The sequence below is a fragment of the Tachyglossus aculeatus genome, chromosome 21, assembly GCF_015852505.1.
Source record: "Tachyglossus aculeatus isolate mTacAcu1 chromosome 21, mTacAcu1.pri, whole genome shotgun sequence".
NCBI classification, from domain to species: domain Eukaryota; kingdom Metazoa; phylum Chordata; class Mammalia; order Monotremata; family Tachyglossidae; genus Tachyglossus; species Tachyglossus aculeatus.
Window position 1 is genome coordinate 3,546,439 of NC_052086.1, and position 18,186 is coordinate 3,564,624.

Genomic DNA, 18,186 nt, shown 5'->3' on the forward strand with positions numbered 1-18,186 from the left:
CTCCTATTGGCTCAACTTTATTTTCAATCCAGGACGGCACGCGGGAGAGGCGGGGGTGGGATTTTAACCGGAACGAAGAGGCGGAGGAGGATTTGGGGAGGGGATGGCTCAGTTCAGGGAGGGAGGAACCTAAGCGAAACAGCTTCCGCCGCTGTGGAAGCCGACCCCGGATGGGCCCCCTTCCCGGCTGGGGGGTGGGAGGCCACGTTGGGCGCGCCGGCCCGGCTTCGGAAACCACGGGGGGTCCGGTCACCCCTAAATGGAGAGTAGCGGCCACAGGGCCGGCGACCCCGCCGCGCGATGGGAGGGATGGGCCGCAGCACAGAGCTCCCGACCCTTCCCGCCCGCCCCGGGGGTCCCGTCTGCGGGGCGCTTGCCGGTCCCGCCCGGCTCTATTTCTTCCGGCCTCCTCTCTCCTTGAGGGCCAGGTGGATCACGGCACCGTTGGCCATGTTGTAGTACGCCAGGGAGTTGGAATCCTTGATGAAGATGCCCTGCGGGGGACGGGGCGGAGAGGGGGGTCGGCACGGTGGGTCCGTACCTCATCCAGGGCAGAGTCCAACGGACTTTGCAAGGGGGTCTGGGCCCGTGGCCGAGGACCGGAGCTCCCCCGGATCTCCGGGGCCCAGATCTCGGGCCGGGGGAGCTGGGAAAGTTGGGGCGGGGGCGACCGTACCCACCGGGCAACTCACCTCGTACTGCAGCTTCTGCTTCCCGGCCGGCATGCCCGTGGCCTCGTGGATCTTCACCTTGATGACGGAGACCTGCGGGGCAGAGACCAGAGGGCGGTTCGACGGCCCGGGGGCAGCCACGAGGACTGGTGGGGGAGGGCGAGGGGAGAACCGGCTCCGGGAGCCGGGCACCTACCTGGTCCGGGAGCGGGAGGGTGAAGACCAGCGCCTGGCCGTTCAGCTTCCATTCGGTCTTGTCCTGCATGTTAGGGACCTGGACTTTGATGGTGACGGGGCCCTGGGGACGAGAGGACGGGTCAGAGCGGGCCACGGTCACCCGGTCCGACCCCGGGAGGTTGGCCGCTGCCTCAGTCCTCCTCCTCCTCCGGGACATTTCTAGTTTCCGACTAGCGGGTCCCGTAAGGCCCAGGCTCCTCCCCGACCGTCTCATCCCCACACGGCCTCTTCCGGCTCTGCCCCAAATGCCAAGGCGAGGGACCAGCTTGGGCGGGAGCGTTTTCCACGGGGGCAGCAGCCGACCTGGACGCTCCCTGCCCTGGCTCTCTCCCGGTGTGGTCCAGGGGAGGGGGCCGCCCACCTTGTTCCTGCGGAGAAACTCCTCCTCTGGCATCAGGCTGTCCTCCGTCTTGAGCTTCTTGGACGCCGGCTCGTCCTCGAGGGGAGGCGGAGGGTGGACGGGAGCCATGGGGGCCGGTGCCGGGACCGGGGCCACAGGCGGGGCGGGGACGAACGCTGGCATACAGAGAGGGAGACAGAGACGGTGAGCCTCCCCGGGGGGGCAGGGGAGACGAGGTGCCCACCCCAGGTTCCAGGCCTCCGGCAGGCTCTGGCCCACACCAGCCAGCTCAGCCCAAGTCTCCCCCACGGAGCCCACCCGGACGGCCTCCGTCGTCGCCCGCTCTCCCGCCCCACATCCTCCCCTGGTCGCTGAGGCGCGGGCTTGGAACCACTCCAGTCAGCTCGGTGGGCGGCAGGGCAGCGGGTTCGCCTTGGGTGCCCGGGCACCCACCCGCCCCAACCCGGCTGATCACTGACCTGTGGGGACGATCATAGGGGGCGGGCGGGGCGCCATGATGGGCGGGGCGGAGGGCGGCATGGGCACCACGTTGATGCGGGGGGCGTGGATGATGGGCGGCATGGGGGCGATGACCGAGCCCGGGGGCAGGCGGACCACCGACGCCATCGGGGGCCGGGGCATGACGGGCACCGCAGACACCACCGTGGCGCGGACCGGGGGGGGCATCTGCCGAGGGAGGGCGGGAGGGACGGCGTGTCAGGTCAGCCCACCTCCCCGCGGAGGAACCACCTGCCCACCCGCCCGAGGGCTCCAGCACCCAAGCCATCGACTCCATTCCCGGGCTGCGGGCAGGGAGACCGGAGCCCGGGGAAGCCCTACCGTACCAGCTCTCCACAACGGGCACCGCAGAACCGGATTCGCTTCCCTCAGCAGGGATAGAGCAGCACGGGCCCCCCTCCCGACAGTGACCGGCCCGGACTCGGGGGCCAAAACCTCCGTGCCCGTCCCCGATTCGCCCCAACGGCCCTGCCACGAGGGGGGCCCCGAGCCGGGGCTTACCGCGGGGGGTCGGGGCACGGAGGTGATGGGGGGCGCCGAGGTGGGGATGTTGGGGGCGGACGAAGGAGGGGGCGGCTGGGGGATCTCGTTGGGCTTGCTGGGCCCGATCTTCTCCTTGCTGTCGTCCTCGGGCACCAGCCCCTTGGCTTTGTGGATGGCCTCGATCTGCTCCTGGAGCGTGATGTTGGCCTGGGCGGCCTGCTGGGTGCGGGCCATGCTGCCCGAGTGGCCGTCCCAGGTCACCTGGGGAGAGGGAGGAAGGCCGGCCGCTCAGCGCTCCGCCCGCGTCGGGGGTCGGCCCCCGGGGCCCGCCGGGGCGGGCGGGGGGCGGAGGCCCGGCCGGCCTAGACCGCACCTTTTCCTCCGGCTTCTGGATCTCCTCCTCGCCGATCTTCTTGCCGATGGCGGTCTCCTCCACGCCGAAGATGTCGGTACGGCGCTCAGCCAGCTGCTTCAGGCTGCTTTCGATATCCAGCCCTGGGGAGGGGCGCGGGCCGGGGCGGGAGAGGGAGCTAAGCACAGGCGGGTGAGGCGGCCCACGGCTCCCACTGACCCCCAGGGGTGAGCTCAAGCCCCCCCTTGGACCCCCCCACCACGCCTCGGCCTGTGTCACCCTAGTTCCGGGCCAGGCGGGATGGCAATCTCCCCGGAAACTGAGGCCTGGCGGGGCTCCCGGCTCTACACCTCCCCTCTAGACTGGAAGCTCACGGTGGGCAGGGAACGCGTCTGTCGATTCCCAAACAGTGTTCTGCACACACAATGTGCTCAATAAACACGTCTGACTGATTGTGCATCCCCCCGAGGGCCCAGTGAAACCTCCAGGGAATGGGGAGGGATGTCTTCCTTTTGTGCCGAGTGCTGGAGCGGCTGACCCGGGCTGCTCCGGAGAAGGGAGGCCGTGGGGGGGTGGGGACGGGGGCAGGGATGGGGCGGACCTGGGGCGTAGACCTCGTCGTCGCTCTGCTTCTCGCGGATGGAGCGGTCACGCTGCTCCAGCCAGCGGGGATCCAGGAGCCCGATGCGCATGTGCTCCTGCATCTTGCTGGCGGGGATCTTCTCCCCGGTGATGGGGGACACCAGGTACTCGTCCGGGGCCGGGGCGGGGGGCAGGGGCTTGGACGCTGCGCGGAAAGGAGACGAAGGGGAGGGGAGGAGAGAGACGGCGTCGGTGAGGAGGGGCTCGCCGGGGCCCGGGGAGGGACTCGTCGCGCCTCAGGGGCCGCCCACCTTTGGGGTCGTAGTCTTTCCGGACGATGACCTGATCCGGCGTCGGGGGCAGGGGAGGAGGCATGGGGGCCTCGGGGGGAGGGGGGATCTTCTGCCCCTCGTCTTCGTCGTCCGAGCCCTGAAAGGCGAGCGGGGGCCTTGTTGGGGCGGGCAGAGGGGAGGTTGCTCCCGTCGGCCCCGGGCGCCCGTCCTTTCTTTCATTCATTTAATCGTACTCATCAGGCGCTTATCGCGAGCAGAGTCCTGGACTAAGCGCTTCCCCGCGCCACCCCTACCTCATCCATGTCCTGCACTTGGGTGTCCTGATCCAGCTGGGACGGCGCCTCTTCCGCCTTCTCCGGCTTCTCGTCCTCGTCGTCCGACTCCACCTCCATCTCCACCTCCTCGCTCTCCCCGAACTTCTCATAGCGCTCCTGGATGAGAATGCGGGCTCCCAGCTCCTCGGGGGTGGTGGGCGGGGGGAAGTTTCCTGCACGGAAGCGGGTACTCCATCGGAACGGGCGGCGGGCGGGCCGCGGAGCCCCCTCCCCCGGTGGCGGCCCGGGGGTCTCGGGAAGCGGCGGGACGAACCCGCCCGCCGGGGGGGCCAAGGGGCCTCCCGCCCTCCCATCCCACCTTGCTCGCTGGGCTGGAAGTCCACCGTCTCTACCACCACAAAATCGTGCCAGTCGATCTGGGCGTAGGCCACCCGCTCCTTCTCCTTCTCCTCTTCCTCCTTCTTCCGCTCACGTTCCTGGAACTTGGCCCACTCCACGCGGTAGCACACCTGCGTGCCGCATCGGGGGGCGGGGAGGGGAGGAGAGGGATATTTCCTCACTGTACCTCGTTCTCGCCTGTCCCGCCATCAACCCCCGGCCCACGTCATCCCCCGGGCCCGGAATGCCCCCAATCCCTCTGCCCATCCGCCAAGCTAGCTCTCTTCCTCCCTTCAAGGCCCTACTGAGAGCTCACCTCCTCCAGGAGGCCTTCCCAGACTGAGCCCCTTCCCTCCTCTCCCCCTCGTCCCCTTCTCCATCCCCCCATCTTACCTCCTTCCCTTCCCCACAGCATCTGTATATATGTATATATGTTTGTACATATTTATTACTCTATTTATTTAACTTGTACATATCTATTCTATTTATTTTAATTTGTTAGTATTTTGGTTTTGTTCTCTGTCTCCCCCTTTTAGACTGTGAGCCCACTGTTGGGCAGGGACTGTCTCTATGTGTTGCCAATTTGTACTTCCCAAGCGCTTAGTCCAGTGCTCTGCACACAGTAAGCGCTCAATAAATACAATTGAGGATGATGATGATTTCCAGGCGGCTGTGAGAGGGACGAGGTGGAAGGGGACCACCCTGCTTCCCAAGGCAGGGCACCTAGGCCACCCACTGGATGGATGCCCAGCTCGGCTAAGCCGCTGATCCCGGGGACTCCCCACCTCGGCGTGGAGCCTGGCCCGACCCCGTTCGACGTCACAAGTTCCTTGGATCGGGCGAGATGGCCTATCGGGCCATGGCCTGGACAGAATCCGGACCCTTGGGTGAGGCCCCCGGGGATGCCACTTTCCGGACGCCTGCCATCTCCCGGCCTCCCCGCCCCCCTCACAGCTTGAGGCTCACCTGATCCAGGACCTCCCGGGGGTTCTCGGCCTCCCTCTTCAGCTTGACAAAGAGGCCCTTGGGGGGGATGAGGATCTGCAAGACAAAGGGGTCTGGATGAGATCCGGTGGCGGGGAGGCACGTGGGCCACCTTCGGAGGGGGGGATCTAGCCTCTCCCGACCCGTCTCCCCTTCTGCGAGAACGCCGGGGTGGGGAGGACCTAAAATCCCTTTCCCTCCGGCCCAAGGTCGGAGAGGGAAAAATCCACCCGGGGCCAAGAAAAACAAGGCCAGCCGGTCCCCTCGGGGGACGACGGGTGGGGAGAGAAGAGTCAGGACGGTGTGCCCGAGCTCGCTAGGGAGGGGTCGGGGAAGAGGCGTCTTTCTCCGCCCCCCGCCCCCCGATGCCAGCCGCGCCCGGCTACCTTGGTGTACTGCTCCACCAGCTTGGTGAAGTAGTTGAAGAGGCTGTGCTGGGGGCGGAGGAAGTCGAACTGGTAGTTGCGCTGCTCCTTCTGCATCAGCTGGGTCAGGAACTGACGCCCGTTGCGGGCCACGAACTGCGCGGTCAGCTTGACCACGTCCAGGTCGAAGGCCGAGATGGAGGGCGGGTCGGCGATGAACTCGAACTCGGTGGGGGGCTCTTTGGGGACCACGGCCTCCTGGGTGACCTGGGCCTGGACCTAAGGCACGGGCGGGGAGATGGAAACGGTGACCAGGTCGGGGCAGCCGGGCGGCCCCGGGGAGCGACGCTAGCCGAGAGAGAGGGGAACGGGAACCGAAGGCAAGGAGGGGGAAATCCGCCGGTAGCCCCGCGGCCGGGGCGGGGGACCCACCTTCTGCGGGAGCTGCTGCTGAGCGGCCTGCGTCTGCGCCTGCTGCTGCTGCTGCTGCTGCATGACCTTGGGGATGGCGGCGGAGGGCTCCTGGGCCTTGCCCTCCTTGAACTCGCCCACCTTGTGCCGGTAGTAGGCATGGTAGGGGTCATTGGGGTTCAGGAAATTGAACTTGGGGTTGTTGATCTCGTTCTGACGGATCCGCGCCTCGAACTCCGGGCCGTTTCTGGACCGGGAGGAAAGCGGGGGGGGCGACGGGTGAGCCCCGAGCCTCCGCCCCCTCCGCTGAAGACTCTCACAGCCGGGGGATGCACGATCGGTGTACGTATTTACTATTCTATTTACAGCCGGGGGATGCACGATCGGTGTACATTTTTTACTATTCTATTTATTTTGTTCACGATGTGCCTTTAGCTTTAATTCTAGTTGTTCTGACAATTTTGACACCTGTCTACATGTTTTGTTTTGTTGTCTGTCTCCCCCTTCTAGACTGTGAGCCCGTTGTTGGGTAGGGACCGTCTCTATCTGTTGCCAACTTGTACTTCCCAAGCGCTTAGTCCAGTGCTCTGCACACAGTAAGCGCTCAATAAATACGACTGAATGGATGAATGAATTTCCAAGAAGATCTGAGTTGGGGATTTCTATTTCTTCTGCTCACAGTCTGACCTCGGGGTGGGGGTGCCCAGCCGGGGAGGATCGGGTATTTTGGGGGCGAACACTTCCGAGACGGGGACCGTCCACCCGGAGCCCCGGGGATTAGGAATCGTGGGTTCCATCCCCGGCCCCACCCACGATTTACTTAACTATGCAAACATTTCTACCTGTAATTTGGGGCCGGCAAAGCCCACCGGAATTTTCCATTTGGGAAACACAAATTAACGCGAGTGAAAGTCCGCGACAGAAACTCACGGACCAACCCGATTCTGAAACGGGGAAAGTCACGAACCAGAGTCAAGGATGCGTCCTGGGTGTGGGCAGAGGGAGGTAGCGGGGCCTAGTGGAAAGTATATGGAGTCAGGAGACTCGGGTTCAAATCCAACGTCTGGCCCTCCCTGCTGTGTGATCTCAGGCACGTCGCTCTACCTCTCTGGGGCCTGGCTCCCTCCAGAATGGGGATTAGGCCCCGCTCTTTGAAATGGGCCTGAGGGTGTCTGATTGGATGACCTTCTAATCTAGTACAGCGCTGAGGACACGTAATATGCTCTTAAAACCCGCACGCCAATTGTTTGACTGCCGTGCGTCACCTGGCTACGAAGCTGGCGGTCTTATCGACGATGTTCCTGACCTCGGGAGGAGGATAAATGATTCCCACCACGGGCTTGGAAGGCGTGGATTCCTCCTTGGCGGCTTCTTCTTCCGTGGGCTAGAAGGACAAGCAAGAGGGGGCTGAGGGGGCTCGGGGCGCTTCTCCTGGCCAGAAACGAGCTGAGGGAGAGGGCAACATCAGCTGCCTCCTGCCGAATCGGCGGCCGCCCCGTGACCCCGGCAACGGGCCGCTGCCGACCGCCGGTCCTGGAATGTCGGATGGGAGCGTTTTGCTCGACCACGGGGCACCACCCGTTGGGTGAGGGCACGGTAGGGCCGGGCAAGAGATCCGGGGGAGCACCCCCAAACCCCAAATAACTGCCTCGCGGGACTTGTTGGTGGCCATCGGAGGGCTGGACCAGCAAATGCGGATGGCTCAAGGCGGCCCAGCGCCACGACGGAGGAACCATTCAGCAGCTCCGGTCCCCACAGCACTTATGTCCCTATCCTTACTCTTCCTCCACCTGTAGCGTCAGTCGGAAGACTGGAAGCTCGCTGTGGGCAAGGATCGGGCCTACCCGCTCTATTACACCGTCCCAAGCGCTCAGTATGGTGCTCTGCGCAGAGTAAGCGCTCAATAGATACCGCTGATTCACGTCCTGCTGACAGTGGGCTTACCTTCAAAAAAAAAAAAAAACCCAGCCTCCCTCATAGGTGAATTTCACTATCAGCAGTAGCGACTGTATTTGTTAATCACTTACCGGGTGCAGAACACTATAATTAGCACTGAGAGAAAATACAGCGCTGGGAATTGGGCACGGTCCCTGCGGCTGGGGAGGGGTGACAAATGACGTTTCCAAGTGCAAAGGTCAGCTCTTCCCAGTTCATACACTCCCATGTCTGTAAGCTACCTGAGGGCAGGGACTGCACCTACCAGCTCTACCGTATTGTATTCATTCAGTCGTATTTATTGAGCGCTTACTGTGTGCAGAGCACCGTACTAAGCGCTTATGTACTTAAAACAGCAGCAGGGCCTATTAGAAAAAGCATGCACCTGGGAGTTAGAGGATCTGGGTTCTAGTCCCGGCTTTGCCACTCTCCTGCTGTGTGACCCTGGGCAAGTCACTTACTTTTCTGGGCCTCCGTCCCCTCGTCTGCAAACTGGGAATTTTTTTTAGTTGATTACGTGGCAGGCACTGTACTAAGCACTGGGGTAGATACAAGCTAATTAGGTTGGACACAGTCCCAGTCCCATACGGGGCTTGCAGTCTCAATCCCCGTTTTCCAGATGAGGGAACTGAGGCACAGGGAAGCGAAGTGACTTGCCCAAGGTCACCCAGCAGACAAGTAGTGGAGCTGGGATTAGAACCCAGGTCCTTCTGACTCTCAGGTCCGGCTTCTAGCCTAGGCTACGCCACTTCTTCCTCCTGCATAGACTGTGAGCTCCATGTGGGATCGATCTCGTATCTACCCCGGACCTCAGTACAGTGCTTGAAACACAGTAAGTGCTTAACAACTACCACGATTATCATGTCTACACATATAAGGGGAATATGTGGTCTTTGTAATAAGCAGCGTGACTTCGTGGAAATCAATCAATCAATCAATCGTATTTATTGAGCGCTTACTATGTGCAGAGCACTGTACTAAGCGCTTGGGAAGTACAAATTGGCAACATAGAGAGACGGTCCCTACCCAACAGTGGGCTCACAGTCTAAAAGGGGGAGACAGAGAACAAAACCAAACATACTAACAAAGTAAAATAAATAGAATAGGTATGTACAGGTAAAATAAATAAATAGAGTAATAAATATGTACAAACATATATACATATATACAGGTGCTGTGGGGAAGGGAAGGAGGTAAGATGGGGGGGATGGAGAGGGGGACGAGGGGGAGAGGAAGGAAGGGGCTCAGTGTGGGAAGGCCTCTTGGAGCCCGGGCTTTGTTTCTAATCCCAGCTCCACCATTTGTCAGCTGTGTGACTTTGGGTAAGTCACATCACTTCTCTGGGCCTCAGTTCCCTCAGCTGTCAAATGGGGATTAAGACCGTGAGCCACACGTGGGACAATCTGATCCCAGTGCTTAGAACAGTGCTTGGAACAGAGTAAAGCGCTTAACAAATACCATCATTATTATTACTATTATCACATAAGGCATGTGCAGTCTAATACAAATATCCCTAATTTTCCCTTGAGTAACCACACCGTGATAGTCAACTGGGTGAGTTTCCTCAATCCTCTCTGGGCCCTACGGCTACTTTCTAGTCGCACCCGTTCCTGGGAGACGGGAGGATGCTGAACAGCCGGAGCCCAGACGGGGAGGCACGAGAAGGACCGGGGCTCCAACCCAGGCTCCCCTCTCGTCTACCTCGCTGCTGACTTCTCGCCCACACCCTTCCTCTACATATCCGACAATTACTATATTTTGAAGGCCCACCTCCTCCAAGAAGCCTTCCATGCCTACCCCCTCCATTCCTCTTCTCCCGCTCCTTTCTGCGTCGCCCTGACTTGCCCCCTTTATTTACCACTCCTTCCAGCCCCGCAGCACTTTATGTCCACATCTGTCATTTTGTTTATTTCTATTAATGTCTCCGCCCTCTAGACTGTAAGCTCGCCGTGGGCAGGGAATGTGTCTGTTTTACTGTCCTCTCCCAAGCGCTTAATACAATGGTCAGCACATTTAGCGCTCAATAAATACGATTAACTGGCTTCACTTCTTTGGGCTTCAGTTCCCTCATCTGGAAAATGGGGATAAAGACTGGACTATGGAGACACGGACTAAGGCCGACTGGACTAAATTGTATCTAGCCCAGCTCTTAGTACGGTGCCTGTGGGCGAGTGGTTAAAAAATAGCCTTTAAAAAAAAAAAGCAAAGAAGCACAGAGAGGCAGCACGGCTTAGTGGAAAGAGAACAGCCTTAGGAGTCTGAGGTCACGGTTTCTAATCCCACCTCCGCCACTTGTGAGCTGTGTGACTTTGGGTAAGTCACAGCTTCTCTGTGCCTCAGTTATCTCATCTGTAAAATGGGGATTAAGACTGTGAGCCCATCGTGGGACAACGTGATGACCTTGTATCTACCCCAGCGCTTAGAATATATGTTTGAATATATGTTTGTACATATTTATTACTCTATTTTACTTGTACATATCTATTCTGTTTATTTTATTTTGTTAGTACGTTTGGTTTTGTTCTCTGTCTCCCCCTTTTAGACTGTGAGCCCACTGTTGGGTAGGGACTGTCTCTATATGTTGCCAACTTGGATTTCCCAAGTGCTTAATACAGTGCTCTGCACACAGTAAGTACTCAATAAATACGATTGATTGATTGATTGATTAGAACAGTGCTTGGCACATAGTAAGCGCTTAACAAAAGCCATCTTGGTTATTATCAACCTCCGTATTAAACAAAAACTCCTCACGATTGGCTTCCAAGCTATCCATCCCTTTGTCCCCTCCTACTTCAACTCCCTTCTCCATCCCGCACCCTCCGCTCCTCTATCGCCGCTAACCTCCTCACTGGGCCACGTTCTCGCCTGTCCCGCCGTTGACCCACGTCCCACCCCTGCCTTGAAACGCCCTCCCTTCTCACATCCGCCAAACTAGCTCTCTTCCTCCCTTCAAAGCCCTACTGAGAGCTCACCTCCTCCAAGAGGCCTTCCCAGATTAAGCCCCCCTTACCCTCAGATCCTGCTCCCCTCCATCACCCGGCCTCAATCACTTGGCTCTACCCCCGCTCCCTGCCCCACAGCACTTGTGTATATATGGATATATATATATGTGTATATATGGATATATACATGTGTGTATATACATATATATGTGTGTGTATATATATATATGTGTATATATATGTATATATGTGTATATATGGCCTTCCCAGACTGAGCCCCTTCCTTCCTCTCCCCCTCGTCCCCCTCTCCATCCCCCCTGCCTTACCTCCTTCCCTTCCCCACAGCACCTGTATATATGTATATATGTTTGTACATATTTATTACTCTATTTATTTTACTTGTACATATCTATTCTATTTATTTTATTTTGTTAGTACGTTTGGTTTTGTTCTCGGTCTCCCCCTTTTAGACTGTGAGCCCACTGTTGGGTAGGGACTGTCTCTAGATGTTGCCAATTTGTACTTCCCAAGCGCTTAGTACAGTGCTCTGCACATAGTAAGCACTCAATAAATACGATTGATGATGATGATGATATGCACGTCTAAAATTCTATTTAATACCTGTTTACTTGTTTTGATGTGCACATATCTATAATTCTACTTACACTGATGCCTGTTTACTTGTTTTGAAATCTGGGTCCTCCTTTTGAAACTGTAAGCCTGTTGTGGGCAGGATTTGTCTCTATTGCCGAACTGTACTTTCCAAGCACTTAGTACAGTGCTCTGCACACAGTAAGCGATCAATAAATATGAGTGAACGAGTGAATGAGCAGTGCCTGGCACGCAGTAAACACTAATTAAAAAAACAGTATGGCCTGGTGGATAAAGCTCTGGCTTGGGAGTCAGTCATGTGTTCTAATCTCGACTCCGTCATTTATCTGCTGCGTGACCTTGGGCAAGTCACTTCACATTTCTGTGCCTAAATTACCTCATCTGTAAAATGGGGATGGGGACTGTAAGCCCACGTGGGACAGGGACTGTGTCCAACCTAATTTGCTTGTATCACCCCAGAGTTTAGAACAATGCCTGGCACATAATAATAACAACAATAATTCATTCATTCATTCAATCGTATTTATTGAGCGCTTACCGTGTGCAGAGCACTGTACTAAGCGCTTGGGAAGTACAGGTTGGCAACATGTAGAGACGGTCCCTACCCAACAGTGGGCTCACAGTCTAGAAGATAATAACGATGGTAATTGTTAAGCGCTTACTATGTGCCAAGCACTGTTCTAAGCGCTTGGGTAAGTCACAACTTCTCTGTGCCTCAGTTATCTCATCTGTAAAATGGGGATTAAGACTGTGAGCCCACCATGGGACAACGTGATGACCTTGTATCCACCCCAGTGCTTAGAACAGTGCTTGGCACATAGTAAGCGCTTAACAAAAACCACCTTTGTTATTATCAACCTATTATCAGATTATCAACCTATTATCAGATAAAGGGTAATCAGGTTGTCCCACGTGGGGCTCACGGTCTTCATCCTCATTTTAAGGATGAGGTGACTGAGGCCCAGAGAAGTGAAGCGACTAGCTCGAGGTCACACAGCGGACAAGTGGCGGAGCCGGGATTAGATGAGCAGAGACTTCTAGACTGCGAGCCGGCTGTTGCGTAGGGACTGTCTCTATATGCTGCTGATTTGGACTTCCCAAGCGCTTAGTACAGTGCTCTGCACACAGTAAGCGCTCAATAAATACGACAATGAAAGAATGAATAAACAGAGAGCAGCGTGCCTTAGTGGCAAGAGTCTGTCAGGGCTTGGGAGTCGGAGGTCGTGGGTTCTAATCCCTGCTCTGCCACAGGTTTGCTGTGTGACTTTGGGCAAGTCACTTCACTTCTCTGGGTCTCAGTGACCTCATCTGTAAAATGGGGATTAAATCTGTGAGCCCCACGTGGGACAACCTGATCACCTTGTATTTCCCCCAGCGCTTAGAACAGTGCTTGGCACATAGTAAGCGCTTAATAAATACCGTTATTATTATTATTAGAGAAGCAGCGTGGCTCAGTGGAAAGAGCCCGGGCTTTGGAGTCAGAGGTCGTGTGTTCGAATCCCAGCTCTGCCAATTGTCAGCTGTGTGACTTTGGGCAAGTCACTTCACTTCTCTGGGCCTCAGTTTCCTCATCTGTAAAATGGGGATTAAGACTGTGAGCCCCCTGTGGGACAACTTTATCACCTTGTAACCTCCCCAGCACTTAGAACAGTGCTTTGCACATAGTAAGCGCTTAATAAATGCCATTATTATTATTATTATTATTAGAAGCCAGGTCCTGCGACTCTCAGGGGCCTGGGCTCTTGTCACTAGGCCACACTGCTTAACATGTACAGTGTTTACTGATGATGATGATGACGAAATGGCGTGGCTCAGTGGAAAGAGCCCGGGCTCGGGAGTCAGAGGTCGTGGGTTCCAATCCCGACCCCGCCACATGTCCGCTGTGTGACTTTGGGCAAGTCACTTCACTTCTCTGGGTCTCAGTCACCTCATCTGTAAAATGGGGGTTAAGTCTGGGAGCCCCACGTGGGACAACCTGATGACCTTGTATCATCATCATAAATCGTATTTATTGAGCGCTTACTGTGTGCAGGGCACTGTACTAAGCGCTTGGGAAGTACAAGTTGGCAACATATAGAGACAGTCCCTACCCAATAGTGGGCTCACAGTCTAAAAGAGTGGGCTCACAGTTTAATACAGTCTTGTATCTCCCCCAGCTCTTAGAACAGTGCTTGGCACACAGTAAGCGCTTAACAAATACCGTTATTATTATTAGAACCCAGGTCCTGTGACTCTCAGGACTGGGCTCTTGTCACTAGGCCACACTGCTTAACAAATACGGTGTATTTTGATGATGATGATGATGCCGAAATGGCGTGGCTCTGTGGAAGGAGCCCGGGCTTGGGAGTCGGAGGTCGTGCGTTCTAATCCCCACTACACCACATTCATTAATTCAATCGTATTTATCGAGCGCTTACTGTGTGCACAGCACTGTACTAAGCGCTTGGGAAGTACAAGTTGGCAACATATAGAGACGGTCCCTACCCAACAACAGGCTCACAGTCTACAAGGAGGAGACAGACAACAAAGCAAAACATGAGGACAGGTGTCAAGCCATCAGAATAAATAGAAATAAAGCTAGATTCCATTGGTTTGCTTTTCCACAAAAACAGGAAGAATAAAAACTCTCACAGACAGATCTGTTCCATGACCACACCTGAATGAAAGGCAGTTTTATACAAGCTCATTATGGGTAGGGAATGCGTCTGCTAATTCTGTTGCACTGTACTCTCCCAAGCACTTAGTACAGTGCTCAGCACATAGGAAGCTACTCAATAAATACCAGATTGATGTGCATTATGGAAAATAATTAAATGCATGATAGAAATAATCGATTATAGCCTAACTTTAAAAAAAAATTTGTTCATGATGGGAACTTTAATAACCGAAAGTCAGCTTAACATTGACATTAATCAATTACAAAATAAGAAATGGTAAGATACTACATTTACAAACTTAATCACCCCACCTTTGGCATAATTTTTGCAGTTCCAAAATAGGGATTGGGCTATTACTCGGGGAATTAAGGCTAGCAATTCATTCATTCATTCAATCAATCAGATTTATTGAGCGCTTACTGTGTGCAGAGCACTGTACTAAGCGCTTGGGAAGTACAAGTTGGCAACACACAGAGACGGTACCTACCCAACAGTGGATTCATTCACATTTACTGAGCACTTACTGTGTGCAGAACACTGTATTAAGCGCTTGGGATGTACAAGATGGCAACATAGAGAGGCGGTGTGGCTCAGTGGAAAGAGCCCGGGCTTTGGAGTCAGAGGTCATGGGTTCAAATCCCTGCTCCGCCACTTGTCAGCTGTGTGACTTTGGGCAAGGCACTTATCTTCTCTGGGCCTCAGTTCCCTCATCTGTAAAATGGGGATGAAGACTGTGAGCGCCCCCGTGGGACAACCTGATCACCTTGTAACCTCCCCAGTGCTTAGAACAGTGCTTTCCACATAGTAAGTGCTTAATAAATGCCATCATTATTATTATTATTATTATTACTATGATGATGATAGGGTCTCTATATGTTGCCAACTTGTACTTCCCAAGCGTTTAGTACAGTGCTCTGCACACAGTAAGCGCTCAATAAATACGACTGAATGAATGAATGAATTTATAGAGACAGTCCCTACCCAACAGTGGGCTCGCAGTCTAGAAATACGAAGAACAGGTGGGGAAAATAAGGAGGGCAGGGAAAAAGAAGGTAAGAGGGCACTTCAGACTGCTTCTCTTCTACTGAACTCTCCAAAACGCTGCATACAATAGACAGTCAGTGACCTTGGACAAGTCACTTCACTGGGCATCAGTGACCTTCCCTTCCCCACAGCACCTGTATATATGTATATAAGTTTGTACGTATTTATTACTCTATTTATTTATTTTACTTGTACATATCTATTCTATTTATTTTATTTTGTTAATATGTTTTGTTTTGTTGTCTGTCTCACACTTCTAGACTGTGAGCCCACTGTTGCGTCTCTATATGTTGCCAACTTGTACTTCCCAAGCGCTTAGTACAGTGCTCTGCACACAGTAAGCGCTCAATAAATACGATTGATTGATTGATTCCCAGACTGAGCCCCTTCCTTCCTCTCCCCCTCGTCCCCCCTCCATCCCATCTTACCTCCTTCCCTTCCCCACAGCACCTGTATATATGTATATATCTTTGTACATATTTATTACTCTTTATTTATTTTACTTGTACATATCTATTCTATTTATTTTATTTTGTTACTATGTTTGGTTTTGTTCTCTGTCTCCCTTCTAGACTGTGAGCCCACTGTTGGGTAGGGACCGTCTCTATATGCTGCCAACTTGTACTTCCCAAGCGCTTAGTACAGTGCTCTGCACACAGTAAGCACTAAGTAAATATGATTGATTGATTATAAATACGACTGAATGAATGAATCCCCCCCGCCTTACCTCCTTCCCCTCCCCACGGCACCTGTATATATGCTTGTACGTATTTATTACTCTATTTTATTTGTACCTATTTATTCCATTTATTTCATTTTGTTAATATGTTTTGTTTTGTCGTCTGTCTCCCCCCTTCTAGACTGTGAGCCCGCTGTTGGGTAGGGACCGTCTATGTTGCCGACTTGGACTTCCCAAGCGCTTAGTCCAGTGCTCTGCACACAGTAAGCGCACAATAAATACGATTGATTGATGGGGATGAAGACTGTGAGCCCCACGTGGGGCAACCTGATCACCTTGGATCGCCCCAGCGCCTAGCACACAGTAAGCACTTAACGAATGTTATCATTATTGTTATGAGCCCACTGTTGGGTAGGGACCATCTCTATATGTTGCCAACTTGTACTTCCCAGGCGGTTAGTACAGTGCTCTGCACACAGTAAGCGCTCAATAAATACGATTAATTGATTGTGAGCCCCACGTGGGGCAACCTGATCACCTTGGATCGCCCCAGCGCTTAGCACACAGTAAGCGCCTAACGAATGTTATCATTACTGTTATGAGCCCATTGTTGAGTAGGGACCGTCTCTATATGTTGCCAACTTGTACTTCCCAAGCGCTTAGTACAGTGTTCTGCACACAGTAAGCGCTCAATAAATACGATTGATTGATTGATTGTGAGCCCCACGTGGGGCAACCTGATCACCTTGGATCGCCCCAGCGCTTGGCACACCGTACGCGCTTAACGAATGTTAGTTATCATTATTGTTATGAGCCCACTGTTGGGTAGGGACTGTCTCTATATGTTGCCAACTTGTACTTCCCAAGCCCTTAGTACAGTGCTCTGCACACAGTAAGCGCTCAGTAAATACGATTGATTATTACTGAGAAATGGCAGAGAAGTAAAATGCCAATCAATCGTATTTATTGAGCGCTTACTGTGTGCAAAGCACTGTACTAAGCGCTTGGGAAGTACAAGTTGGCAACACATAGAGATGGTCCCTACCCAACAGTGGGCTCACAGTCTAAAAGGGGGAGACAGAAAACAAAACAAAACCTACTAACAAAACAAAATAAATAGAATAGATATCATCATCATCAATCGTATTTACTGAGCGCTTACTATGTGCAGAGCACTGTACTAAGCGCTTGGGAAGTACAAATTGGCAACATCTAGAGACAGTCCCTACCCAACAGTGGGCTCACAGTCTAAAAGGGGGAGACAGGGAACAAAACCAAACCTACTAACAAAATAAAATAAATAGAATAGCTATCATCATCATCAATCGTATTTATTGAGCGCTATGTGCAGAGCACTGTACTAAGCGCTTAGGAAGTACAAATTGGCAACATATAGAGACAGTCCCTACCCAACAGTGGGCTCACAGTCTGAAAGGGGGAGACAGAGAACAAAACCAAACCTACTAACAAAATAAAATAAATAGAATAGCTATCATCATCATCAATCGTATTTATTGAGCGCTTACTATGTGCAGAGCACTGTACTAAGCGCTTGGGAAGCACAAATTGGCAACATCTAGAGACAGTCCCTACCCAACAGTGGGCTCACAGTCTAAAAGGGGGAGGCAGGGAACAAAACCAAACCTACTAACAAAATAAAATAAATAGAATAGCTATCATCATCACCAATCGTATTTATTGAGCGCTTACTATGTGCAGAGCACTGTACTAAGCGCTTGGGAAGCACAAATTGGCAACATATAGAGACAGTCCCTACCCAACAGTGGGCTCACAGTCTAAAAGGGGGAGACAGAGAACAAAACCAAACATAGTAACAAAATAAATAGAATAGATATATACAAGCAAAAGAAATAGAGTAATCAATCAATCAATCGTATTTATTGAGCGCTTACTATGTGCACAGCACTGCACTAAGCGCTTGGGAAGCACAAATTGGCAACATCTAGAGACAGTCCCTACCCAACAGTGGGCTCACAGTCGAAAAGGGGGAGACAGAGAACAAAACCAAACATATTAACAAAATAAAATAAATAGAATAGATATGTACAAGTTAAATAAGTAAATAGAGTAATAAATATGTACAAACATATATACAGGTGCTGTGGGGAGGGGAAGGAGGTAAGGTGGGGGGGATGGAGACTGCGGCCTAGCCCGGCCCTTGCCCTCGGGCGGCCATTATGGGCCCTGCCCCGCCTTGCCCCCCGCCTTCCCCGCTACCTGCTTGGGCTCGGTGGGCACGGGCGGCGGCGGGGGCACCGCCTGCACGGGGCCCGCCGGCATGATGGCGATGGCGGCAATGGTGGCGGCTCCTGACAGGCGGGAGGACACCGGTCCCCCGCGCTCACAAGATGGCGGCGGTGATGGCAACCCGGCCTGAGGAGAAGGCCGCGCTTCCGGTCGAGGCCC

At 54.0% G+C, this 18,186-nt stretch overlaps 1 protein-coding gene across 1 annotated transcript; it reads right to left on the bottom strand.

Annotated features, from left to right (window-relative positions):
• On the bottom strand, positions 1-18,138 carry SF3A1 (splicing factor 3a subunit 1). The gene is made up of 16 exons (XM_038762538.1): positions 17,998-18,138; positions 7,156-7,274; positions 5,912-6,137; positions 5,501-5,758; positions 5,097-5,171; positions 4,111-4,261; positions 3,771-3,964; positions 3,496-3,613; positions 3,204-3,389; positions 2,624-2,745; positions 2,269-2,511; positions 1,728-1,935; positions 1,270-1,424; positions 868-969; positions 693-764; positions 1-494 (listed from the first exon to the last, which is right to left on the bottom strand). The coding sequence occupies exons 1-16, from the start codon at positions 18,058-18,060 to the stop codon at positions 393-395; spliced, it is 2,394 nt and encodes a 797-aa protein (XP_038618466.1). The 5' UTR covers positions 18,061-18,138; the 3' UTR covers positions 1-392.
• Positions 18,139-18,186: the final 48 nt, after the last annotated feature.

Bases quoted from the DNA above. Each gene is read 5' to 3' on its own strand.
- SF3A1 (XM_038762538.1), bottom strand. From the start codon at position 18,060: ATGCCGGCGGGCCCCGTGCAGGCGGTGCCCCCGCCGCCGCCCGTGCCC. The intron at 2,512-2,623 runs GTGCGGTCTAGG...CCCTCTCCCCAG, and splicing joins TCCAGAAGCCGGAGGAAAAG to GTGACCTGGGACGGCCACTC. The intron at 765-867 runs GTAGGTGCCCGG...TCTGCCCCGCAG, and splicing joins CCCTCCCGCTCCCGGACCAG to GTCTCCGTCATCAAGGTGAA.